General features: G+C 44.7%; 1 protein-coding gene across 1 annotated transcript in view; it reads right to left on the bottom strand.

The window, feature by feature from the left end:
- spag17 (sperm associated antigen 17) overlaps positions 1–23717 on the bottom strand; it is a 348837-nt gene that overhangs the window by 31811 nt on the left and 293309 nt on the right. Inside the window, 5 exon segments of the mRNA XM_086006806.1 lie at positions 110–276; positions 10563–10682; positions 18916–19041; positions 20727–20852; positions 23132–23257. Coding sequence (XP_085862932.1) covers positions 110–276; positions 10563–10682; positions 18916–19041; positions 20727–20852; positions 23132–23257 — 665 coding nt within the window.

Below are 23717 nucleotides of genomic sequence, written 5' to 3'. Positions count from 1 at the left end.
TTTCAGTGCTGTGGCGGGGCGGAAACCTGTTTGGGATGTTTTAAATGGGATGACATGATATGGATGTCATTTAATTAACACTACTGGTGTTATTCAGGATATCGCTTACCCTCTGATTAGGTAGTGAACCTGGCTTTGAGCTCAGAATGGCTGATGGGAGTTTGACTTTCTCTTTTCTTGGCTGGTTGGCAGCATCAATGATCAGGTTTTTATTGAATATGATGTTACTTCCATCAGCTGGTAACTCCTCAGGTCTGTATTCCACCATTCCATTTCCTTATAAAAGTGGAACATTTACACAACACAATTAGAGTCTTGCAAATAACTTTAGATTCTTTATATTGTGGCAAGAAGAGTATTTAATCCATTCAAATACACTGTACATCTTAAATTAAAACAAATCCATCTGTTTAATATAATCTTTATATATTTGAAGATACAAGATAACCCACTAGGTGAAACTTAAAAAAGTATATTAATAAACAGATATGGGATATTGCAATTAAACTTGTAAGAAAATTCTTAGAATTTTTTTGTAATTTTTCAGCTTGATTAACATTGAGTGAGAGATAATTACAGGTGTTCCAAGAGCACAGAGGCATCACGGGAAATCAACTGATAAGATTATAAAAATATAACAATATACGGGAACGATTTATTTCAAGGTTTAATCTCATGTTGGGTATAGATGGAAGGGAAGAGGTTTGAACATGGGGCATGATTTGAAAGCAGTTTCTCAAGGGAATTTAGAGGCACAGGCCCCGATTTTCGGCTTGTGTGGGGAATGGTCGGGTTTCCCCGAATGTGGGGTTTCTGACACACACAAAAAAGTGTCAGCCAGCTCCATGCAATTTTCCCTCAATTGGCCAATTAATTTCCAGCATGTGGGAAGCCTTGCTAATTGTCCAATTCGAGTCAGAAATCCCCACAGTATGATGTCATCATTTGTGGTGCTTTCAAGGTCCATAGCAAGCACTGCATCCTCTGAAGGCTTCCAAACGAACCATACAATCATACAGGATGGCAGAGGAGCCTGCAGCAGCTGTGGCCAGTGCCAGACCCCGAGCTGCCTCCAAATTCGACGAGGCTTCACTGCAGGCATTATTGGATTGGGTTAGGGCCCACAGGGAGGTCCTCTTCTCTAGGTCAGGGAGGAAGAGACCTCCCACTGAGACCAATGCTGCATGGATGCAGGTGTCAGCAGATGCCAACTCGCTGGGAGTCACCAGAAGAACCTTGGCATTACATCTCTAACTCCTTCCTTTACTCCCCCACAGTACCATCCAGAGCCCCCGTCCTCACTGTGGAGGAGGCAGAGGCTGTGCAGCCAGACTCCTCAGAGGAAGCTCCAACCTCTGAGGGCGCAGCGTCAGCAGAAGTAAGCGCACCCAGCACCAGCGCAGACACTCACACCTCGGGGGGACCTTCGGGACATAGAGTAGTGTTGTCACCTGGTGTTTCACAGCTCACAAGTGAGCCTCAGCAGATTCTGGAGACAGGGACAGCAGTGGAGAGTCCTCGTCGGAGGGCGCAGGACTCTGCCAGCTCAACTCAGCTGCGCTGCATGTCGTGCCTCTGGGTCCATCCGCAAGAGAAGAGGTGATGGATCTCCATGCACAGATGCAGGAGTCTCTGGCAGGTTTTGTCTCCAGGGTTGCTGCGAGTGTGGAGCGAATGGAGGAGTCCATAGCGACCATGAGCAGAGCCTTTGTGGAGTCATTGGCGCATGAACGCATCACCATGGAAAGGTTGGCAACCTCCATGCAGGAGATAACTCGCCAGGGTACGGAAAACATGGTGAGTGCTCATAAGAGAATGACATCTCTTGAGGAGCGTTGGCCATCTGTTGAACAGAGAAACCAGATCTTCATGGAAGTCCTTCTGAGTAGGACTGCCAGTGCAGAAACGGGTCCCACTGGCCCCCTAAAGCGCAGCAAGGTGCTCTCAAGCCACTTCCAAGCGCTGGCCCCTTCTGGCCTGTGCAGCTTCAGGTGAGTGAGCAGCAGCCTGGTGCTCATCCTGCTGTTCCTGGTTCTGCTGCTGCCGCCTCTGCTGTTGGAGATCCTCTAATGCCAGGAAGGGAAGGTACCAAAGGCCTCCCATGCTTCTGGCAGATGCCTCCGTTGAGGGGGCGCTGAGTTAGGGTGGTGAGAGGGGCTCCCCAGGAGCTCACACTGGAGAAGTGTGTGAGGCTCCAACTTTCTACAGCTGCTCCTAAGGCTTCAAAAAGTTCCCCCAAGCCTTGATCAACAAGGTCCTGCAGCTTGCAAATGCTGCCTATTTAAATCTCTTCAGCCCTCAGCGACCTGCTGCTGCAAGCAAGCAAGCCAGCTGTTTTCATGCCAGCTCTCATCGGCGGGGTTCCCCGCAGGCGTGTTTCATGTGGGGAAAGCCCCAAAGTCGCAACGGCCCCGGAAAATCTTCCTTAACAAGGTGATCATTGGTGATTAGTGCTCCGACGAGCAGTCCCGCCAGCGGCGGCCGGGACTGAAGCGGGGCGCGTGGAAATGGCAGTCCGAAAGTCGGGCGGGGCAGGGAATCAGGCGATTTTCAGCCCTCGGCCGCATGAAAAGCCGCCCGACGGCGACCAGAAAATCGGGGCCACAGTGTCTGAAATCTTTGGTGAGATTTCTGCCTTTTAATTGTTTGCTATAATTTGTTACTTTTTACTTAATTTTCCCATACAATAAAATTATCAAATAGTGCACACAAATAAGCAATAAGTATTTTAATTTGAAACGTTATTAGAAGTGTATTGCTATATTAATAGAGTCTTGTATATTTCATAAAATATTAGAATGTTACAGGAAAGAAACAGGCCATTTGGTCTACCAAGTCTGTACTAGTATTTTTCTTCACATGAGCCACCTAGTCTAATCCCACTCTCCTGCTCATTCCCCATACTCAAGCAACTAATTCTCATTTAAACTACTTATACAATCTGTACATTTTCAATTGCTCTTGCATCCTTCCTATAATGGGGTGCCCAAAACTGTATGTAATACTGCAACTGCAGCTGAATTAAGGTTTTCTCCAAGTTCAACAGTACATCCTTACTTTTATATTCTATGGCCTAGAAATTCAGTGGCCTGCGCCACCAGTTTGCGCCCAAAGAGGGCTTATGCGCCACTGTGCAAACCTACCGCGATATTTAGCGGGGCGCTAATGGCGGCGTTAGCCATTAGCGCTGCGCCGCCACCGATGACATCATCGGTGTGTGCAGCGCCCCGCTATCGCCCCACTGGCCATATTTGGTTGCTGCCGCCTCGCCCGCGCCGGCCGCAAACAGCGACCGGTACATGGGGCCTACCTGTGCCGGTACTGGGGCGAGTTAAGGTGGAGGTGCGGCCGGCCGCTTTTTCGGCGGCCGCCTGCCAGCACCTCCTTCCCCGGCCTCCTACAGCCCCCCCCCCGCGGCATTGCCGGCTGTTTCCAGAGAGCCCGGCACTTCTCCTTGGTGCTGGGCTCATTTGCCGGCACTTGCGAGCGGGGATCGCGCTGTTGCAGGCACCTCCCCCTTAAGAATGAGAGGAAGGCCTGCAGTACCGCAGGCTGCCGTGCCGCAGCGGGTGGCGCTGCGGCACTTTACACGCTGATATTCAGTTTCAGCGCCCCAAGCGGGGCGCCGAAACCCTTGTTTAGCGGCCGGCTTCCACTTGGGGCGCTGAAACTGAATTTCCCGCTGGCGCAAGTGGCTCCGCGCGCAGCGGTAATTCCGGCGCCCAGGCGAGCTGGGCGCCCCTAACTGAATTTCTAGCCCTATATTTCGAGATACAAAACTAAAGATCCAATTTATTTTTTAATAGCCTTATTTACTTGTGCTGCTACCTTCACTGGCCCGTGTATCTACACACCAAGGTCCTTCTGCTCTTCTACTCCATTTAAATCTAACCATTTAAGGTGCATTTCCTTCCCTATTTTAACTGCCAAAATGTATTAACTTCATATTTTTCTACACCAAATTGCACCTGCCAGTCCTGCTTGCCTATCTTTATCCTATTGCAGTCTTCATCACAATTTGCCATACCCCAAATTTGGTGTCATCTGCAAATTCTGATGTTGTTCCCTCAACTTCTGAGGGTAGATCATTTATCTAAATAATAATTAAAAGCACTATGACTGGAATTTTACCGGGGGTCAGCGGGCGTGATCGGTAAGGTCGGGTGGAAAAGCGTTTTTTTCCCAGTGGGCTGGGACCCCGCTATGAACCCAATGCCACGTGCGTTTCCCAATATCGGGTCTGTCAGCGCTGAGCAGACCTGTCACGCAGCGGCAGGGGACCCTATTCAGGTAATTATGACCTTGTTTAGAGCCACTTAAGAATGATTTTCAGCTTACCTTTTGCATTTGACAGCTCACCCACGTGGACCACTTCTGTGAAGCTGAGGCAGGAGTTCAGTGGCCATTGAATCAGCTGTTGAGTTGATAGCTTCAAATGTAAAGTAAAAGCTCCCACCTTATAGAGATATCTTCCCTCAGCCACAAGCTCTTCCTCACTGCATTTCCACAACAGATTCACCATGCTGCAAGTCTCCATCCAGTCAGACCTCTCTCACCATTGACAGATCGCTTCTGTCATCTCTACTTCACCTGCCATCTATTCCATCAGCATGGGTGCCCTTTTTCCTCTCTCACCTTGGTCCTCAGAATCCAACCACGATCAGCCCCAACACCAGCAGCACCAGGCACACCAGCAGCACTAACAACAATACCAACCTTCTCCGCAATCAACTGATGCTGCACAGGACAGAGGGCATCAGCACCCGACCACATTTCTGCCTGGGAGGCCAGGGATGGCCTCACCATGGCCAGATTTACTTCACTTGATGCTGTACACCCTGGCTGCCACATGATGCGCCAGGTTGGCACCACCCCCACACCAACACCATAAAGCATCCCTACAACGTCCAAGCCATTCCTTTCACACTCATCCCCATTGTGGGGGTTGGGGGGTACCGTTATGTCTCACCATTCACTGCAACTCACTAAGCCACTTCCAAAGGTGCACACAAATCTGTCCAAGAACACGAAATGTTGAAAATAAAGGTTTCAATGTTTGACACCACATTAACAGAAACTTTATATGAATATTGCATAAAACACCCACCGTGCCTAGCGTTGTGTGTTGTTAGTTGCTACGATTGGACTAGGATGAAGGTGAGTGTGAGGGGTGACTAGTGAGATGGGGATGTGATAGTATAGATAGAGAGGGATGGGTAGAGGTGCAAGGGAAGTTGGTGTAAGGATGTGCAGGAGTGATGGGGATGCAATGAGAGGCACAGCAGGATGAGGTTGAGTGTGGCTTTGTACTAACGTTTCGTGATCTACTGAGATAATTGAAAGGTTTGCGGCACTGCACCCAGGTCCTCCTGACCACATCCCTGCTTGTGCCCTCCTCTGCAATGTGCAACCAGACTGTGTTGATCTCCTGGGGAGGTCTCTTCCACCCATGGGAAGGGAAGAGGACCCCCCTGCGTGCTATGACTCCCTGTAAAAGCATATGGAGGGAGTCATGGGAGAGCCTGGGTGCAGCCCTGTGCCTTTGTGCAGTCATTGTCAGTGTTTGCAGCACCGCAATGCTGTAGAACATTGACAGCACAAATGTCAAAATAAATTTGGACATGGTCCCTTTAAGGAAACCGGCTGCTGATGCATAATCAAATGACATCACCAGACCCGTTCCTTTAATTGTCCGGGAAATGCATTGGGCGGGCTTAACAAGCTCCATCAAGGGAAATTCATTTCACAGAGCAGGATGGAGCCAGCAGCCAGGACGAGACCCGCCACCAACATCACCCGCCAGAGACCCGCCAAGGTCAGCAAAATCGTGGCCTATATCTTTGCAGTCTAATAAATTTCCTTTTACTTCTACTCTTTGTGCTCAGCCCTCCAACCATCTCTTTATCGAGGTGACCTTAATTCTATTTGGCTTTATCTTTGCCATATGTTTCTTATGTGATACCTTATCAAATGTTTTAAGAAAATCTATATAAACCACTTTACCTTTAGCTATCCTCTCTCTTATTTCTTCAAAGAACTTTAATCACGCATGACCTGCATTTTAATCTGCTGAGTGGTCTTGATTAATTGATGTTACTCCAAGTGTTTAGTAATTTCATCACGTATTATAGAAACTAGTGGTTTACCAACAATTGAAGTAATAAAAAAAAACTGACCTATAGTTTACTCCTGTAAGTTTTGAAGTGGAGAAATACGTATGTCATCCTCCATTCCTCTGACACAATCTTCCTTTCCATAGAATTTTGGAAACTTAGTTACATCCTCTGATATTTCTTCCCTTTTTTCCCCCTCAGGATCTTTAGATATAAGCAATCAGGTCCCTGTGATTTGTCTACTTTAAGTTTGAGTAACCTCTTTTGTACCATTTCTCTTTGAATAATATTGTTAAATATTAGTGGTTCTACAATTCCAATATCCATCTCCTCTGTGAAAACTAAGGCAAAATACTTCTTTAAAATCTCTGTCATTCTCTCACTTTTCACTACAAACTTGCCTCCTTAATCTCTTAGCAACTCTAACTGATTATCCTCATCTATAGAAAGCCTTTTTTATCACCTTAATTTAAAAAAAAATTCTTGCATCTAAGGTACACTCCCTTTTTACTTACAAGAATACATTTGATTTGTAGTTCTGTTTAAATATTTCCCATTGCTGATCTACAGTTCGGTTTGACAATTTTTCCATTTAATCTGGCAATCCCTTGTTATTTGCTTTCCCAGTCCTTGGACTCAAATGCTTTATTCCTCCTTTCCTAGTTATACATTAAACCCAATTTTATTGTGATCACTGCTTCCCAAATGTTCCCCTACTTTTAGATTGCCCACTTACTCCATTTCATTATCCATAACCAGATCAGTTCTAAACACATGACTAAACAGTCTCCTTTCTCAACACAAGGTTAATCCCTACCGTAGTCTATTTTTAGTATTTACAAACTCCTACAATTATAACTCTATTGTTAATACATGCCTCTATAGTTTGTCTACAAATTTCATCAAGTTCCACTGTTTAATGGTCTATAAAATACTCCCAGTAGTGTGACTGACTCCTCAACTTAATCCAAAGGGATTCAGTTTAGACCACTTCTTTTACAGTTTAATTCTGTGACACTGGGGGGAATTTTTACTTCCCAACGCGCTGGAAGTAGATGGTAGGGGTGGCAGTTTGGTAGTGTGCAGCAAACCTGGAAGGTTGGGTTTCCCTGTACGCTGTGGAGATTTAACTTCCAGGTCCAGACAGGTTCCCTGCCTGGAAGTCAGCCTGATTGACAGGCTTGGCTTTCAGTCGGGTGGGGAGCACTCGGAGGAGGCCGCAGGACCCGGTTCCGGTCCCTGACCCCAGGGGTCCAATCTTGGGTGGTCAGGAGGAAGCAGTCCTGCTCCTCCTGGCCCACAAGGAGTGCTCCTTGAGACTGTCCTCGCCTCGCTGCAGCTGTTAGGTTTCCGGGAAACCCAGCTGGCCACAGTAAAACCTGCAAAGCAGGTTAAATCTGAGGCTTCCAGCCTCATTAATATATTTTAAATGCCAATCCGTCTCCTGGGAGCCAGAAGTTGGCGGGTCGGAGCAGGCTTCCCGGCAAGCTTGGAATTTTTGCCCATTTAACCACCCCCTCATCTGCACCCCACTGTCTCTAATTTAGTGTTGTCCAATAGAAATGTCAGCCTCAGGTGTAGCTATGGCAATGCCATTTTAGCCACATGCACTAATTTTAGTAGAAAAGGCCTTACATACACTCACATAACAAAGATAACGGTACTTCACATGTGTGTATTTACTTAACATAGTTACCACCATTCAGTAACCAAGGAAGTAAAGCAGTCACAGCGATCAAAAAACACTTGCACACTCCGTGCTTCATCTTACCTTTTTACCAACAAATGGATCAAAAAGATTGAAGTACACATGCATAAACATGCAAATTTGAGCATTGAGATCACATGCCCAACGACGGTGTTATTTACTCATTTTTTATTTCCCCGTCAGAAATGCACTTAGCCATATCTGGATTCCCATTTAGGCATATGTGCCTAGTGTCTAACATATTGGACAACATTGCTCTAAATAATACACCTACAGCTCCTCCATTTTCCCTCATTTCTCATGAAAATTTTATATCCAAGTATACTTAACTACCAATCTGAATCTAGATGAAGCCATATTTCAGTTATTTCTTTCGTGATTTTATATTTTAATCAATTACATTGGGCCTCAATTTGGGGTTGGAGGCTTCCCACGGGTGGATGCCTCCGAACCGTAATAAAGCTACGCACCTACCTGATGGTCTTGGATCCACGGAGGCTCACGTAGACATGCGCAGAGGTCCACGTATCCCAGGGGAACATGCGATTCGCAAGCGCCCCTGGGATCACATGGGCCAGCCCAACCAATCAGAAAGGGGATTCCCATTATGCTTATGGGGATTCCATTTACGTACAGAATCCCCATAAGCTTAACAAGAATCACCCAAAAAATACATTTTTACAGCATGGAAATAAAAAAAAATCATTACATGTTTAAAATTAATTCAAGTACAATTTAATTAAACATTTAAAACAAAATTTTATTTTTTGAAAAATAAATTTAAACATTTTTCAAGGGGCCAAAAATAACACACACTTATTTTACAGCTTTTTGAATGTCAGAATGATTTAAAAAAAATTAATGTTATTATTTATTTTCACCCTTACACTGGTAAAAGAAGGCCTTACGCCTGCTTTTACCAGGCGTAAGAGTTTCATGGGCATTCGCTGGGCAAGAGTTGGGCAAATAGCCCAACTCTCCGCCAGCAAATGTCCATTTCCTGCGCATGTGGAGGATCTGTCAAGAAGATTCTTGACAGATCGCAAGTTCCGGGTTTTCGTGCATGCGCAACCCATGTGTAACCCCAGAACGTGCAAGGCACTTATGGCCGTGTATGCGGTCATAGGCCCCGGAAAATCCGAGCCCTTAGTTCTCCAATTTTTCTTTCTTATATTCTGTGCATTAATATATATACACATTTTAGTTTGGAATCCCTTTGTGTCATTTATTTTTGCTTACCACATTCTGATTTCTTTTGTACTGTCTTGTCCTGTTTAACCTCTTTCAATCTTCCTACCTATGCACCTAAAGCTTACTTTCCCTTTCAAGCTGCCTACTACTCTACTCTCCTGCCATATCAGTATTTAGGAACATAGCAACATAAGAACAGGAGTAGGCTATTTAGCCCCTCAAGCCTGTTCCGCCATTCAATGAGATCATGGCTGATCTGCGATCTAACTCCATAGACCCGCCTTTGCCCCATATCCCTTAATACCTTTGGTTAGCAAAAATCGATCAATCTCAGATTTTAAATTAACAATTGATCTAGCATCAATTGCCATTTGCAGAAGAGAGTTCCAAACTTCTACCACCCTTTGTGTGTAGAAGTGTTTCCTAATTTCACCCCTGACAGGTCTGGCTCTAATTTTTAGATTATGCCCCCTAGTCCTAGAATCCCGAACCAGTGGAAATAGTTTCTCTCCATCTACCCTATCTGTTCCCCTTAATATCTTGAAAGCTTTGATCAAATCACCGCTTAACCTTCTAAATTCCAGGGAATACAACCCTAGTTTGTGTAATCTCATCTCGTAATTTAACCCCTGGAGTCCGAGTATCATTCTGGTAAACCTCCCTCCAAGGCCAATATATCCTTCCGACGGTGAGGTGCCCAGAACTGCTCACAGTACTCCAGGTGTGATCTAACCAGGGCTTTCTATAGCTGTAGCATAATTTCTACCCCCTTGTCCTCTAGATATAAAGGCCAGAATTCCATTAGCCTTGTTGATTATTTTCAGTACGTGTTCATGGCATTTTAATGATCTATGTACCTGACCCCCAAGTCTCTTTGGACCTCCACTATTTTTAGCTTTTCACTATTTAGAAAGTACCCTGTTCTATCCTTTTTAGGTCCAAAGTAGATGACCTCACATTTGCCTATACTGAAATTCATTTGCCACAGTTTTGCCCATTCACCTAATCTATCAATATCTCTTTATAATTTTATGCTTTCATCTACACTGTCTACAATGCTGCCTATCTTTGTGTCATCGGCAAATTTGGATATGTGGCTTTCTCTCTCATCATCCAAGTCCTTAATAAATACAGTGTATTGTTGAGGCCCCAACACAGATCACTGCGGAACACCACTAGTCACATCCTGCCAATTAGAGTACCTGCCCATTATCCCCACACTCTGTCTCCTGCCACTCAGCCAATTTTCTAACCAGGTCATAAAATTTGCCTTCAATTCCATGGGCTTCAACATTAGTTAACAGTCTCTTATGAGGGACTTTATCAAATGCCTTCTGGAAGTCCATATAAATAACATTCATAGACATGCCCCTATCCATTACTTTAGTCACCTCTTCAAAAAATTCAATCAGGTTCGTCAGACATGACCTACCTTTTACAAATTCATTTATTTCAAGCTTTAAAAAAATCTGATTTTTTAATTTGGCAAACATCTTAATCCAAATCTTATTTTGGTCGAAAATATGAATTTACAAGAGTTTGGTACTAACTTGTCCCAATGCCTTTCAAGACGTCTACAGGAATGGAAAGCGGTTTGTGCAAGGAACAACAATTATTTGGCTTCTGGGAGGTCAGATCTTGCTCAACAGCTCTTTGTAGGATGGGATTAGCTGTAACGTAAGAAAATAAAAAGCATCACAGATCAAATTCCTATGGCTTAAGCTTGTCAGCCTTTTGTATCTTAGTCTGTTGCAATGATCCTGAGGGACTGGGCTGAAGGAAGATAGGGTTGTCACTCTTCCTGTTCCTGAAGAAGGGCAGCGGCATGTTAGGTATATAAGAAAGAACTCAAATGGTTCTGTGCGGTGTGAGGGGTGGGGGGGGTGCTGCAGGATGGTGGCACAGAGGGAAAGGCATATATGGAGAGAAAGCGATAGAGATGCAGATATAGAAATATGGGGGCCGATTTTAATTGCCTCTGTTGGGCTGGAATGGGACGGTAACACGCCGAAATTCACGAGGTTGCACTAACTGTCCCACTTCTGCTTCCAATCTGCCAGCTGCCATTTTGATGGGGACCTTCACGAGGGCACCTGAAGCGCATGTGAGCCTCATTAATACATTTAAATCAAGATTCTATGATGTCAATGAAAAAAAAATGGAAGAAGCTTGCAGTGCTGGAGCTACCCACTGGTACAGTGTGGTACATGCTGGAAACATCGTTTGGAAATGCTATTTAAAGGGGAACTCACCTGCAAGTATTCAGTAAGCTGGACTGAAAGTGATCTGTTTGCTGTTCACCTAGCTGGATTTTTTGAGAAGTTTCTGGCTCATAAATTAGTGTTTATCTGCTTTATTCTGCTTCAAAGCCTTCAAAAATCTCATAAGGACTGCACAGTGTTCAGCATAAGGGTCATCCCAGCCACTCTACTCTGGTTGGAGGAAGCGGAGAAAGAACAGCAGCAGTAGATCAGGGAACCTCAGGAGCTCTGAGGAGATCACAATGGAGATGGGGTGCTTGCAGGCATGCTCACCCTACCCACAGGGTCTAGTGAACCACGGGCAACTACTTCTGGTTTGACGAGGAGTAGCGTGTCATTAGGCTGCGCTTCTTTCTCAAGAGAGGCTGTCACAGAACTTTGCGGCCTCTTGCAACAAAACCTGTAACCCACTCTCCCAGCTGGCCATGCAGTGCCTGTGGCAGTGAAAGTAAGCACATCACTCAATATTTGTCACTGGCAAAGCATGCCCATGCCCCCACCCCCCCCGAGTCCAGTAGGCAGCAGGTCCTGTTGCAGGAGGCAGAAGGTGTCTACATCAGGCTGCCTGATCAAGCGCAGCTTCCTGAGGCATTGCTCTTCAGACAGATCCAATGACTCTTGGCTTTTACACCGTGTGTGCTGGATATGGTCTGCTATGAGCAGCCCCCCATTACTTGGTGTCTTCTGAGAGGCAATGGTCCCTGAGGATGCTGAAACTGCTGCTGCTCCTCTTACTCCAGCTATTCCTCCATGCAGAAGAAACTAGCAATAATAGAACCAATGATGATGAGATAAAGGTTTCTGAGGCTGATAAGGCAGTAAACAGTTTGAAATAAGTGACCTGCAGGCTGAGAACTTTACCGGCAAAACACAAAGGGCTAGAAATTCGCTATAGCCAAGAAATGTGCAGGGTTTAGACTAAAAATGGTTAAGTAGTGCCAGGTGAAAATCGTCTAGACTGTCTTATGTTCATTAATAAATAGACATTCTTATTATGAACACAGCTAGCTTTTGCTAGACACTTTTATTGAGCACATGTGGATGAGGTACAGTATCTGTAGTGGCTTCCATCTTGACTGCTGTCTTGTGGGTACCCTAGTGCCTCATGGGTAATGTAGTCTTAATATACATACAGCTGGGTAGTGTAGTCTTATACATACAGCTATATACAGCTCTACGGCTCCACCTAGTATCCACTATAGAATGACATGTTATTGATCATTACATCCCCCTTTCTTTGAGGTTTAACAAAATCAATATCAATCAACTTTCAAGAAAACAATAAAGATAATATCAGTAACACTTTTGTTAGTGCTCTATAAACATAAACATTTTCAAAACAGTCAACACATTTTCAAAGCTTTACATTGTACTCAAAGATTAAGTGTATCAGGCTTTTTTACTTCACGTGTGGATCTTCTCAACACGGGTAAGTCTGATGTGTCTTCATGAGATTGTTCTGGCGGTGAATCACAAGATGCAGTTGCGGCATTGTCATCAATCTGGTCTTGAATAGTCTCGTGTTTTTAGGAGGGAACGGCGGTTCCTCCTGAGAATCTGTCCTTCCTCAGTTCTAATAGTGTATGACCTTGGTCCTACTTCCTCAAGAACTGTAGCTTTCCTGTTCCATGCATCTGGATCCTCAATCCTGACAACATCATCTCTTGTCAATGGTTTTAGAGTTTTGGATGACTTGTCATAGTATGATTTCTGTTTCAGCTTTAACAGTTGAAGTCTCTGTCTCAGTTCCTCACTTTGCTGTTCCTTTGCACAGCAGGGTAGCGTGGTGCGCAACTTGCGACCCATTAGTAGTTCAGCAGGTGAAGGACCACAGTCTAAAGGTGAGGCTCGGTAGCTCAGCAGGGCGAGATAAGGATCAGACTTGCTTTCTGTCGCTTTCTTCAGTAGCTGCTTGAGAACTTGAACACCTTTCTCTGCCTTACCATTTGACTGAGCATACAAAGGACTGGATGTGATGTGCTGAAAGTCATAATGTGCTGCAAACTGTTGCCACTCCTTACAGTTGAAGCACGGACCATTGTCGCTAACGGCAATCCTGGGAATTCCATGTCTGGCGAAGATGGATTTCACATGCATTATGACACTGCTTGCTGTGGTGCTTGAGAGCAGTGCCATCTCAGGATAGTTAGAATAGTAGTCAATCACTATTAGATAGTCTTTACCATTTAAATGAAAAAGGTCCATACCAACCTTTTGCCATGGTGCTGTTGGTATGTCAGCTACTATCATTGGTTCCTTTGCTTGTTTGTTTTGGTGTTTCTGACATGTCTCACATTTGCCTATCATGTTCTCAATGTCCTTATTTATGCCAGGCCAATAAACAGTGTCTCTTGCCCTCCTTTTGCATTTTTCAATTCAGAGGTGTCCCTCATGAATTCTTTTGAGCATGTCTTGACGTAGAGCCTGTGGAATGACTATTCTGTTCTGTTTTAGTAATAGTCCACTTGCGACACTCAATTCTGACCTTATGTGAAAATATTTTGGACAGGAACCTTTTGGCCAACCATGATGAATGTTCTCTATTACTGTTTGTAATACTGTATCTTTTACTGTTTCTTCTGCTATTTGCTTTGATTTTGTGTCTGACACGGGCAGCGCAGCAGTGACCATACTCACATGAACATCCACGTCTTCTTCAGTAGAGCTCACATGACTCATTGTGGGTGCTCGGGATAGTGCATCGGCTAACACTATGTATTTGCCTGGTGTGTAGATCAGTTCAAAGTCATATCTTTGCAGCTTCATCATGAGTCGTTGAATCCTTGGAGACATCTCATTCAGGTTCTTTTTTATGATGGCACCCAGTGGGCTGTGATCTGTCTCAACTGTGAAGGTGGGAAGTCCATATATGTAGCCATGAAACATTTCTAGTCCAACTACCAAGCCTAGACATTCCTTTTCAATCTGGGCGTATCGACACTCAGTATCAGTCATAGACCTGGAGGCATAGGCAACAGGCTTCCAATCTTCACCCTCTGCTTGTAGCAAGACCGCACCTAGGCCATCTTTTGATGCATCCGTTGACACTTTGATTCTTTTGGTTGGGTCAAAGAAGGTGAGTACAGGTGTGGTTGTCAGCACTGTTTTGAGGTTTATCCACTCTTGTTCATGTCTTTCTGTCCATGTGAACTCATTTGTTTTATGTAGCAGGTCTCGCAGACAGGCTGTCTTGGCTGACAAGTTAGGAATGAACTTTCCAATGAAGTTTATCATCCCCATGATGCGTAGTACTCCTTTTTTGTCAGTGGGTCGGGGCATTTTGAGTATGGCGTTTACTTTTTCCATATCTGGCTCTATTCCTTTACCAGATAGATTATCTCCTAGGAAAGTGACTTCCTGGATGCCAAACTGACACTTGGCTTTGTTGAGCTTCAGTCCATTCCGGCGTATGCCCTGTAGCACTTTAGTCAGTCTCTCATTGTGTTCTTTCAGTGTGGAGCCCCAGATGATGATGTCATCAACATAGACCCGAACTCCTTCCAGACCTTCAATTATGTGTTCCATCGCTCTATGAAAGATTTCAGATGCAGATATTATCCCGAAAGGCATTCTGAGGAAACAATACCTGCCAAATGGTGTGTTGAAGGTACAGTATTTGGTGCTCTCTTCATCCAGTTTTAGTTGCCAAAATCCTTGTGAGGCATCGAGCTTTGTGAAGTACCTGGCACCTGACATTTCACTGGTGATTTCTTCTCGCTTGGGAATCTGGTAGTGTTCACGTTTTATGTTTGCATTTAAGTCCTTTGGATCCATGCATATTCTTAGATCATTGTTCTTTTTCTTTACACATACCATGGAGTTAACCCAGTCTGTTGGCTCTTCGACTTTCCTGATGACTCCCAGTGTGGTCATTCTGTCCAGTTCATTCTTGAGCCGGTCACGCAGGGGTGCTGGAACTCTTCGTGGAGCATGTACCACTGGTTGAGCATCCTCCTTTAGCTGGATCTTGTAAGTGAATGGTAGAACTCCAAATCCTTTGAACACATCCTGGAAATCATTCACTACAGAATCCACCGAGTCATCTGGTCTGTTTATGGCACAGTTTATACGGTAGACTCTCTTGACCAGTTCTAATTCCTCACAAGCTTTGTCACCCAGTAGTGAATCAAGTCTTTCAGCCACAACAGAAAACATGAGATGATGCACTTTGTCTTTGACTGTCACTTTGAGTCTGCATACACCTAAGCTATCTATTTTCTGTCCATTATAGTCCTTCAGTAGTATTGACTTTTTCTGTATTTTGGGCTTTTCTTTCATATTGTTAATGTCACTCATACTGATTAAGTTTGCTTTTGCCCCAGTGTCTAGTTTCAAGGTAACTAATGCTCCATTTACCTGCAGTGGGATCATCCATTTGTCCACTTTTACTGCATTAACTTTATGTTCAGCATTGTCCATTTCTGAGGGCTGCACATTTTCTGTATCCTTTTTGATATCGTCACATGACACCATTCGTACAAAAATTGTCTCACTTAAATCAGTGTCCTCGATTACATTAACTCGTTGCCCTTTCTTAGTTTTTACTTTTGAAAAGCATTGTTTGGCAAAGTGATTCTTTCCATTACACTTTGTGCACATTTTTCCAAACGCTGGGCATTGTCTTAACTGGTGTTTGTAACCACAGCGTTTACAATTAAAAATTTCATCCTCCGATTGCTTTTCATTTCTGTTCTGCCCACGTTTCTTCCCCTTGTAGGACACAGCACCGACAGCAGCATTATCACTCATTACAATCGCATCATTATTGATTTCGCTGAAAGTCTTCGTGTGCTTTCGAGCTAGCTCGCTGGCTTGGCATATTTTCACCACATTTTCCAAATTTAGTTCGGTTTCTCTCAACAGACGTTCCCTGACTTTTTTTATCATGAATACCAAACACAATCTGGTCACGAATCATGGATGCTTTGAGCTCAGAGAAATTACATGTCTGTGCTTTCAGTTTCAGATCAGTTATAAAGCTATCAAAAGTCTCATTTTGCTGCTGTGTCTGAGAACGGAAGATGTATCTTTCATAGGTCTCATTCTTTTTGGGAGAGCAATGTGCATCAAATTTTTTTTAGCACATCTTCTAATTTTTCTCTGTTCTCCTCTGGATTAAATACAAATGTATTAAATACCTCTATCGCCTGTGGGCCTGCAACCGTAAGCAGCAACGCTATCTTCCTTGCGTCTGGCTTCGTACCGAATCCGATGGCTGCAATGTAGAGTTCGAATTGTTGTTTAAGAGTCTGCCAATTGTAGTCGAGATTTCCTGTGAGTTTCAAACGCTCTGGTGGCTTCAAATTCTCCATGTCGCTTTTCAATTTTTAGCAGATCTTCACCATCCTGGTACCATCTTATGTTCATTAATAAATAGACATTCTTATTATGAACACAGCTAGCTTTTGCTAGACACTTTTATTGAGCACATGTGGATGAGGTACAGTATCTGTAGAGGCTTCCATCTTGACTGCTGCCTTGTGGGTAGCCTAGTGCCTCATGGGTAATGTAGTCTTAATATACATACAGCTGGGTAATGTAGTCTTATACATACAGCTATATACAGCTCTACGGCCCCACCTAGTGTCCACTATAGAATGACATGTTATTGATCATTACAGACTGCACGCAAAATTTGTCCTCACTCCTCCTTAAAATGATTGGAGCCATAAATCTAGTCTAAAAACCCAAGCTCATTGGCGTTACACTGAAAAGATGGACCAATATCGGGTGTAATCTAAACTCAAGTAATGATTGCCACCGGTTTTTTCACTACTTAAAGGGGAGGTTCATTAATGCTGCAGCACCTCATTCTCAGCATTGTTGGGTGTGCAGCTGCCTCAAGAACCATAACAAGAAGGACAAGGAGAAGGAGCACCTCTTTACAATTCCTGATGGCAGATTGTCGCCCCAGGGAGAGAGCCCGGAAGTTTTCAGATGAAGCTTTGGAGGCATTGGTTTTAGTGGTGGAGAAAAGGCGGGCGGTCCTATACTCGCCAACTAGCAGGGGGGTCCTCGCCATAAGTCTGCCAGACTATGTGGAGGGAGGTGGCACAGCATATCACGGCAGCATTGTGGTTCCCTGGACCCACACCCAGTGCAGGAAGATGTTTAATGACCTCACATGGATGGTCAGGATGAGTGAAGGTGTCAACAAATGCCTCATACCACCATCTGTACCACAAGCTTCACACATTGCTCAATGCACCACAACCCCAGCACTCACCCACCAACAATCACTACCTAGCAACATTCACATCCACATCTCATACCTTGCACACAATGACAGCTATTCAACTATGGCAGGCACAAGGGTCATTAGTTATTAGAATTCATGTCATATGTGTGAAATGTTTATAGATAAATTTATTAAGTGCGTTTGGAAAATTTTGTGGTCTCTCTCATTTCACCTTTTTGCCCAGGAAGGTGATGTGATATGCCACAAGACAGGGGTTGTACGATGGGGATGTGGTGAGCTACGGGGATCTGGGGTTTCATTCATGTGAATCGGAGTCCAGAAGGGCGATTGTCTTGTTGCCTCCACCCTCCCTCCCGTTCCTCCTCCTCCTGAGGTAATCCTGCAATCCCGCAGCCCCCATGACTGTGAGGAATTGTTGTGAGCAGAAGCCTTTAACAAATAATGGGTGACTTCTGCACTGGAATCAACACTCCCCATCACCAAAAAAACTTGAAATAACTAAAGAGAGCTATTTCAGTTGCAGGAAGTAGCAAACAGGCACTGAAACTGCAAAACCCTGTCAGGTACAGCTGATTGGGGATGGTGCCTTTAAATATCGCTGCTGCAGCCTGCTTCCTGCTGGGAGACGCCAGCTCTCCCTGTTGTTGTTCTGCGCTGCGATAAGGTAACTGGCTAAATCCAGTGTTGGAGGGCGGATGTTTAGTGAATGTTGCGCACTCACTGACGTCATGATCTCCATCATGGCGCGGTCCCTGGCGATCGAGTTTACCGGCAACACCGATATGGCGTGCGGCGATTGAACCGGCATCAGCTGTCAACGGCGTGTTGGCGCTAATGTGTGGCGCAAACCACATGAATTTCTAGCCCAAAGTAAAAATACAATGATGTACTGAGCTGCAGCTCAGTCCCTTTACATTTAGCTCCAGTGCCTCTCCCAGACCCTACTCCCACTAGGTTTTACTAGCGGGTTTGCCATTGTGTGGGGCTCCTGCGATTTAGAGTAAAGATCATGTTGTGGTGCTGATGACGTCAGTGGGCTGTGACTTTCACAATCAAATTAGGCCCTCGCCTGCCTGAAAAAATAATGGTGGGCAAGAACGCATCAGGAATGCCACACGATTCATCCAACCACCCGCTCCATCGGGTGAGCTGGGTTAAAATCCAGGCTAAAATGTGAAAGGAACATTAAGAAACAAAATTTGAAGATAAATGCACACCAAAAACAGAAAAGTATGTGAAAGTTGAACAGAAAGTGAGAATAAAAAGAAAAAATGTGGAAAACAAATAGAATGACAGAGAAAAATGCAGAAAGAATTAGAGAGTAGAAACCAATGTCAGAAACAGATACAAGAAGAGAGAGGCAACTTTGTTATTTTTCTGTGGGCACTGTCACAAAATATCAACTGCCACTAATAATCTAATAAATTAATTTCAGTTTCTTACTTGTTGTGGAATGTTGACACCGAGGAGTCATTGTTTGTGGCACTCGAACAGCAAATCTCATCGGACAACATGAATTTGGCTCTGTTGCATTGGTAGAGGCTGGGTTAAGGAGTCTGTTACAAGCATCTGATGAGCAAGAAAACATGTAACTTTATTTTCAAGGCTTCTAAGTGCACGTGAAAGTCAGAAAAACATTTTATATCTGTAAACAGAATTCAGCATGTCTAGGTCAGAAATACTGATGGGCATTCCCAGGTAGCTCACTGATGAAGAGGGTTTGAAGATCGGACCATTGCGACGCAAGTAGTGGCCCTTAGATAAATCCTGAAAGGGATGCAGGAAGGGTGGGCAGCGTCAGGATCGGGGACGGTAGAGGCCAGGATTGGGGTGGATAGAGTCCAGGAACAGAAAATGGATGAGTCCGAATGTACATGAAGTGAAATCCCAGGGCTGGCCGTTAATAAATAAATGGTCGTGAAAACATGATATGATGCTTCTGTCTTTAAAATATTGTACCTTCTGACTTACTGTGAACAACTCCAAAGGAGGTTTGTGGAATATTTTCTATTCAATATTTTCTCTTAGTTCCTTGGAACGTTTAGTGTATTCATTTAATAAAAAAAAAAAAAAAAAAAAAAAAAAATCGCTCATGGGATGTGGGCGTTGCTGGCAACGCATGCATTTATTGCCCATCCCTAATTGCCCTTGAGAAGGTGGTGGTGAGCCGCCTTCTTGAACTGCTGCAGTCCGTGTGGTGAAGATACTGCCACAGTGCTGTTAGGGAGGGAGTTCCAGGATTTTGACCCAGCGACAATGAAGGAACGGTGATATATTTCCAAGTCAGGATGGTGTGTGACTTGGAGGGGAACTTGGAGGTGGTGGTGTTCCCCTGTGCCTGCTGCCCTTGTCCTTTAAGGTGGCAGAGGTCGTGGGTTTGGGAGGTGCTGCCGAAGAAGCCTTGGTGAGTTGCTGCAGTGCATCTTGTAGATGGTACACACTGCAGCCACGGTACACCGGTGGTGGAGGGAGTGAATGTTTAAGGTGTTGGATAGGGTGCCAATCAAGCAGGCTGCTTTGTCCTGGATGGTGTCGAGCTTCTTGAGTGTTGTTGGAGCTGCACTCATCCAGGCAAGTGGAGACTATTCCATCATACTCCTTACTTGTGCCTTGCAGATGGTGGAAAAGCTTTGGGGAGTCAGGAGGTGAGACACTCGCCGCAGAATACCTAGCCTCTGACCTGCTCTTGCTGCCACAGTATTTATGTGGTCCAGTTAAGTCTCTGGTCAATGGTGACCCCCAGGATGTTGATGGTGGGAGATTCAGCGATGGTAATGCCGTTGAATGTCAAGGGGCAGTGGTTAGACTCTCGCTTGTTGGAGATAGTCATTGCGGCACTTGTGTGGCACGAATGTTACCTGCCACTTATCAGCCCAAGCCTGAATGTCGTCCACTTCTTGATGCATGCGGGCATAGACTGCTTCATTTTATCTGAGGAGTTGCAAATGGCACTGAACACTGTGCAGTCATCAGCGAACATCCCCATTTCTGACCTTATGTTGGAGGTAAGGTAATTGATGAAGCAGCTGAAAATGGTTGGGGCCTAGGACACTACACATCAAAGTTTATTTTAGCAGTTTTACTATTTCCATAGTTATCTTGGATTCCCATTTCCAACATTTGGAAAGCCAAAATAGAAATTAAATAAAATTGAAGTCTGTGTTAAAAGAATGACTGGGACCAATGTAGCAGTAGTCTTATGTATTCTCATCAACAGTATGGTAGATTCACAAAGAAATTACTAAATAATTTACCTGTTGTGGAATATTGACACGGAGAGATCACTGCCTGTTGTGCTGGGTTAGCTGATCTTTTGAGGCTGCATGTGTCTGTCCCTGTTGCATGAGCTGGAGTTGGGAATGTTGGTCTGTTGTTAACATCTGCCGAAATAAAAAAGTTAGTAATGCTTATCAGAGAGAAGAGACTGTTATCCTATATACCTGTCAGTTTGCAGAGATGAACGGTTCCTTTTAAAAACACAACTTTTCCCTTTTCCTTTATTCAAAGCTACTAATCTTTGCACCAACCTTTCCGCCGAGCATAGGGATAAGCTCGTGTGATTCACGTTTGTCTCTAGTTTCTTTGTTGCCTCTGGTTTACTCTCGATAGAGTCTATTCCCTACTATGCTGAATATGTTGTTGGTGATCGATCTTTGGCAACTGTCTGCCTCGATGATTCTTGTTAATTTCAGAAGTTTGATTGCAAGAGCCTCTCTGACATGCAGCCCAGCTGCTGGACTGAAAATGATCTACTTGTATGAGTTATCATTCATTTGTTCATTAAATGTTCATATTTTTGATACTTTCCACTTAAAACCGATGTTACAATCAATGTTTTCCCCCTATATTGATGCTAAAAAAAATTGCCTTGCCAACAAAAATAAACAGATATCTGTCCATAGTACCACAGACCCAATGCAGCTGCACACTGCTCATCCGCATTTAAAAGTCAATCTTTGCCAAAAGTTATATTTTCCAGATGAATTAAAAATACATTGGCCTGGATACTGCGTTGAGAATAAAGGTGAGGTTAACAGCGCTCACCGTTATTATGGAGTAAATTGGACAGCAACTTCCGAAGTACGCACATGTGCAGTTAAACGCGGAAATCTGGAAGTTGTGGTCCGAGTTACCTTGTTCCTCAACAGTACATCGTCAATAGACTTGGCACTGAAATCCATATAAGGCGGGAAGTTGTGGTACTTACCAACTAGTTCCCCATTAAACTCAGCTGGTGCATTCAGCTATAAGTGAATTTTTAACAGCGTGATAAGTCATAATTACTGCCAAACAACCTCTTTGGCACTGAAAATTTAATTTTACAAGTGTGGAGTCTCATTTCTTCAAAAATTTAATCAGTGCTGGAGGTTTTTAAAAAATATATTTTTTTTACTTTTTCTGTCTGTCTTTTATCGCTCTCTCTTAATCCCATCTTTCTTTCTCTCTCTATTTTGTTTTATGTAAATGATTTAAATCTAGTTTATACTTCCTGGTTTATACTTCATTGTTCAGACTCTGCGGGCTGGATTTTCATTGGGCCGTGGAGTCGGGATTGGAGGGGTGTGGGGGTTTAAAATCCTGAAATCGGGGGTCCCGACCCCATCCTGCCTCCATGCCAGTTTCAAAGGAGGCGGGTACCTGCCCCGCACTGGGACTCGCCTCCCCGAGGCGGGAAGGGGATTAGTGCCAATTAACTGCCTAATCCCTATTTTCATTGTTGAAATGTGGGATTCCCGACAGCTCCAAACCACGCCAAGTTAGCGAGGCGGACCGTCGGGATGAAGGGCTTGGAGGGGTCGAGATGTCCGGTGTTCAGGTGAGTGATGGGTGCATGAGTGCAGAGGTAAGTGTGTTTGGTCTGTGTAAAGTGTTTAAAGAAGTTCTACTAGCCTTTACAGCCTTCCTTCCTTCAGGTCTCGGGAGTCCCTCATCTCACCGGCACAGAAAGCAGAATGGCCACCAGCTGTCAAAATCTGCAGCCTCTGCTTTCTGTTCTGGGGAGATCTCTAAATCATCCTGAGAGGAAGGAATTAACCTGGAGTACAGATTGTCAGTGTTTGACAGCTTCAAACAGCTGTGAAACGCTGATATTTCATCTGTCAAAAGGTCTTGACAGATGGAATTTCAATCTGTGACGTCACCTGTTGCCGGGTGGCCTTAATTGGCCTGCTGAGCCCGCTGGGCGGGCTCAACAAGGTCAATCAAGTCTAAATCACGTGGGTTGGCAAGAACTCGATGGAGGCGGGACTACAACCCCAAAAGTTGTAGTCCCGCCTCCTACCCGCCTCCTCAATGAAAATCCAGCCCTGTGTGTCTCAGTGAGGATTCTTCAATCGGATTGGTTGAAGAGACACGCTGTTGCTTGGCCTGCTCACACATGCCACAAATGTCCTGTAGAGGGTGCCACGCTGGAGCAGATGCCTGATAACAGCAAGTCTCCGCTCAAAAGCCTGCAAAAACTCTGTGAGCAGCTGTCAATGGAGTGAATGATGAGCGTTGTTCCTTCGCCGCTGATCGCAAAATCCGGGCCCCCAAGTGACAAAGCACATTGTTATTGGTGAAAATGGTCACAAATTTAAATCCCAGTGCCAGCCTTCAATAAATAAATGATCATGAAAACATGATAAGATGCTTCTGGGCTAGAAATTCATCTACTTACCGCCACTCCTTAGCGCCATGAAATGACGATAAAATGGCGGCCACCGCTCTTTCACCAGCTGGTGGCGGTTCTTGCGACGTCCGCCATATTCCCCTCCCCTTTGCGCTGCCGGTAACTGGCAGCGCCCTGGGAAAAAAATGGCGGCATGGTGACGTCAATCGGGGTGCAATGCTGGCTTAACGTCACCAACGCGAACCTCGACCCTAGTGCCGAGTTCAGTGCTGGGTCCTAAGCACGCCAGGTTAACCAGACATGCAAGCAGGCTGACAGCGGCGATGTCTGCAGCTCTTAAAGGGACACACACATCATTCAAGTAAGTTTGAATTTAAGGGGTTGGACTGGTTTTTTATTTTATTGAAGTGGTGGCTTGCTGCAATAGATGTGAATTTTTTTTTAAAAAGTGTGTAGGGAGTGCTGCTGGATGCTTGCAAGGGCTCAGATGGTAAATCAAGGCCTTTGAGAAGACAGAACATGCTGCGAATACTCAGCAGGTCACGCAACATCTGTGGAGAGAAAAACAGAGTTCATGTCTCAGGTCGACATGCTGCCATTTATGCTGTCATTTCACATTTACAGCACCCACTTG

This window comes from Somniosus microcephalus, chromosome 14, assembly GCF_052327205.1.
Source record: "Somniosus microcephalus isolate GS21.2 chromosome 14, FLI_Smic_1.0, whole genome shotgun sequence".
Taxonomy (NCBI): Eukaryota; Metazoa; Chordata; class Chondrichthyes; order Squaliformes; family Somniosidae; genus Somniosus; species Somniosus microcephalus.
This window is presented reverse-complemented; position numbering and strand designations above follow the sequence as displayed.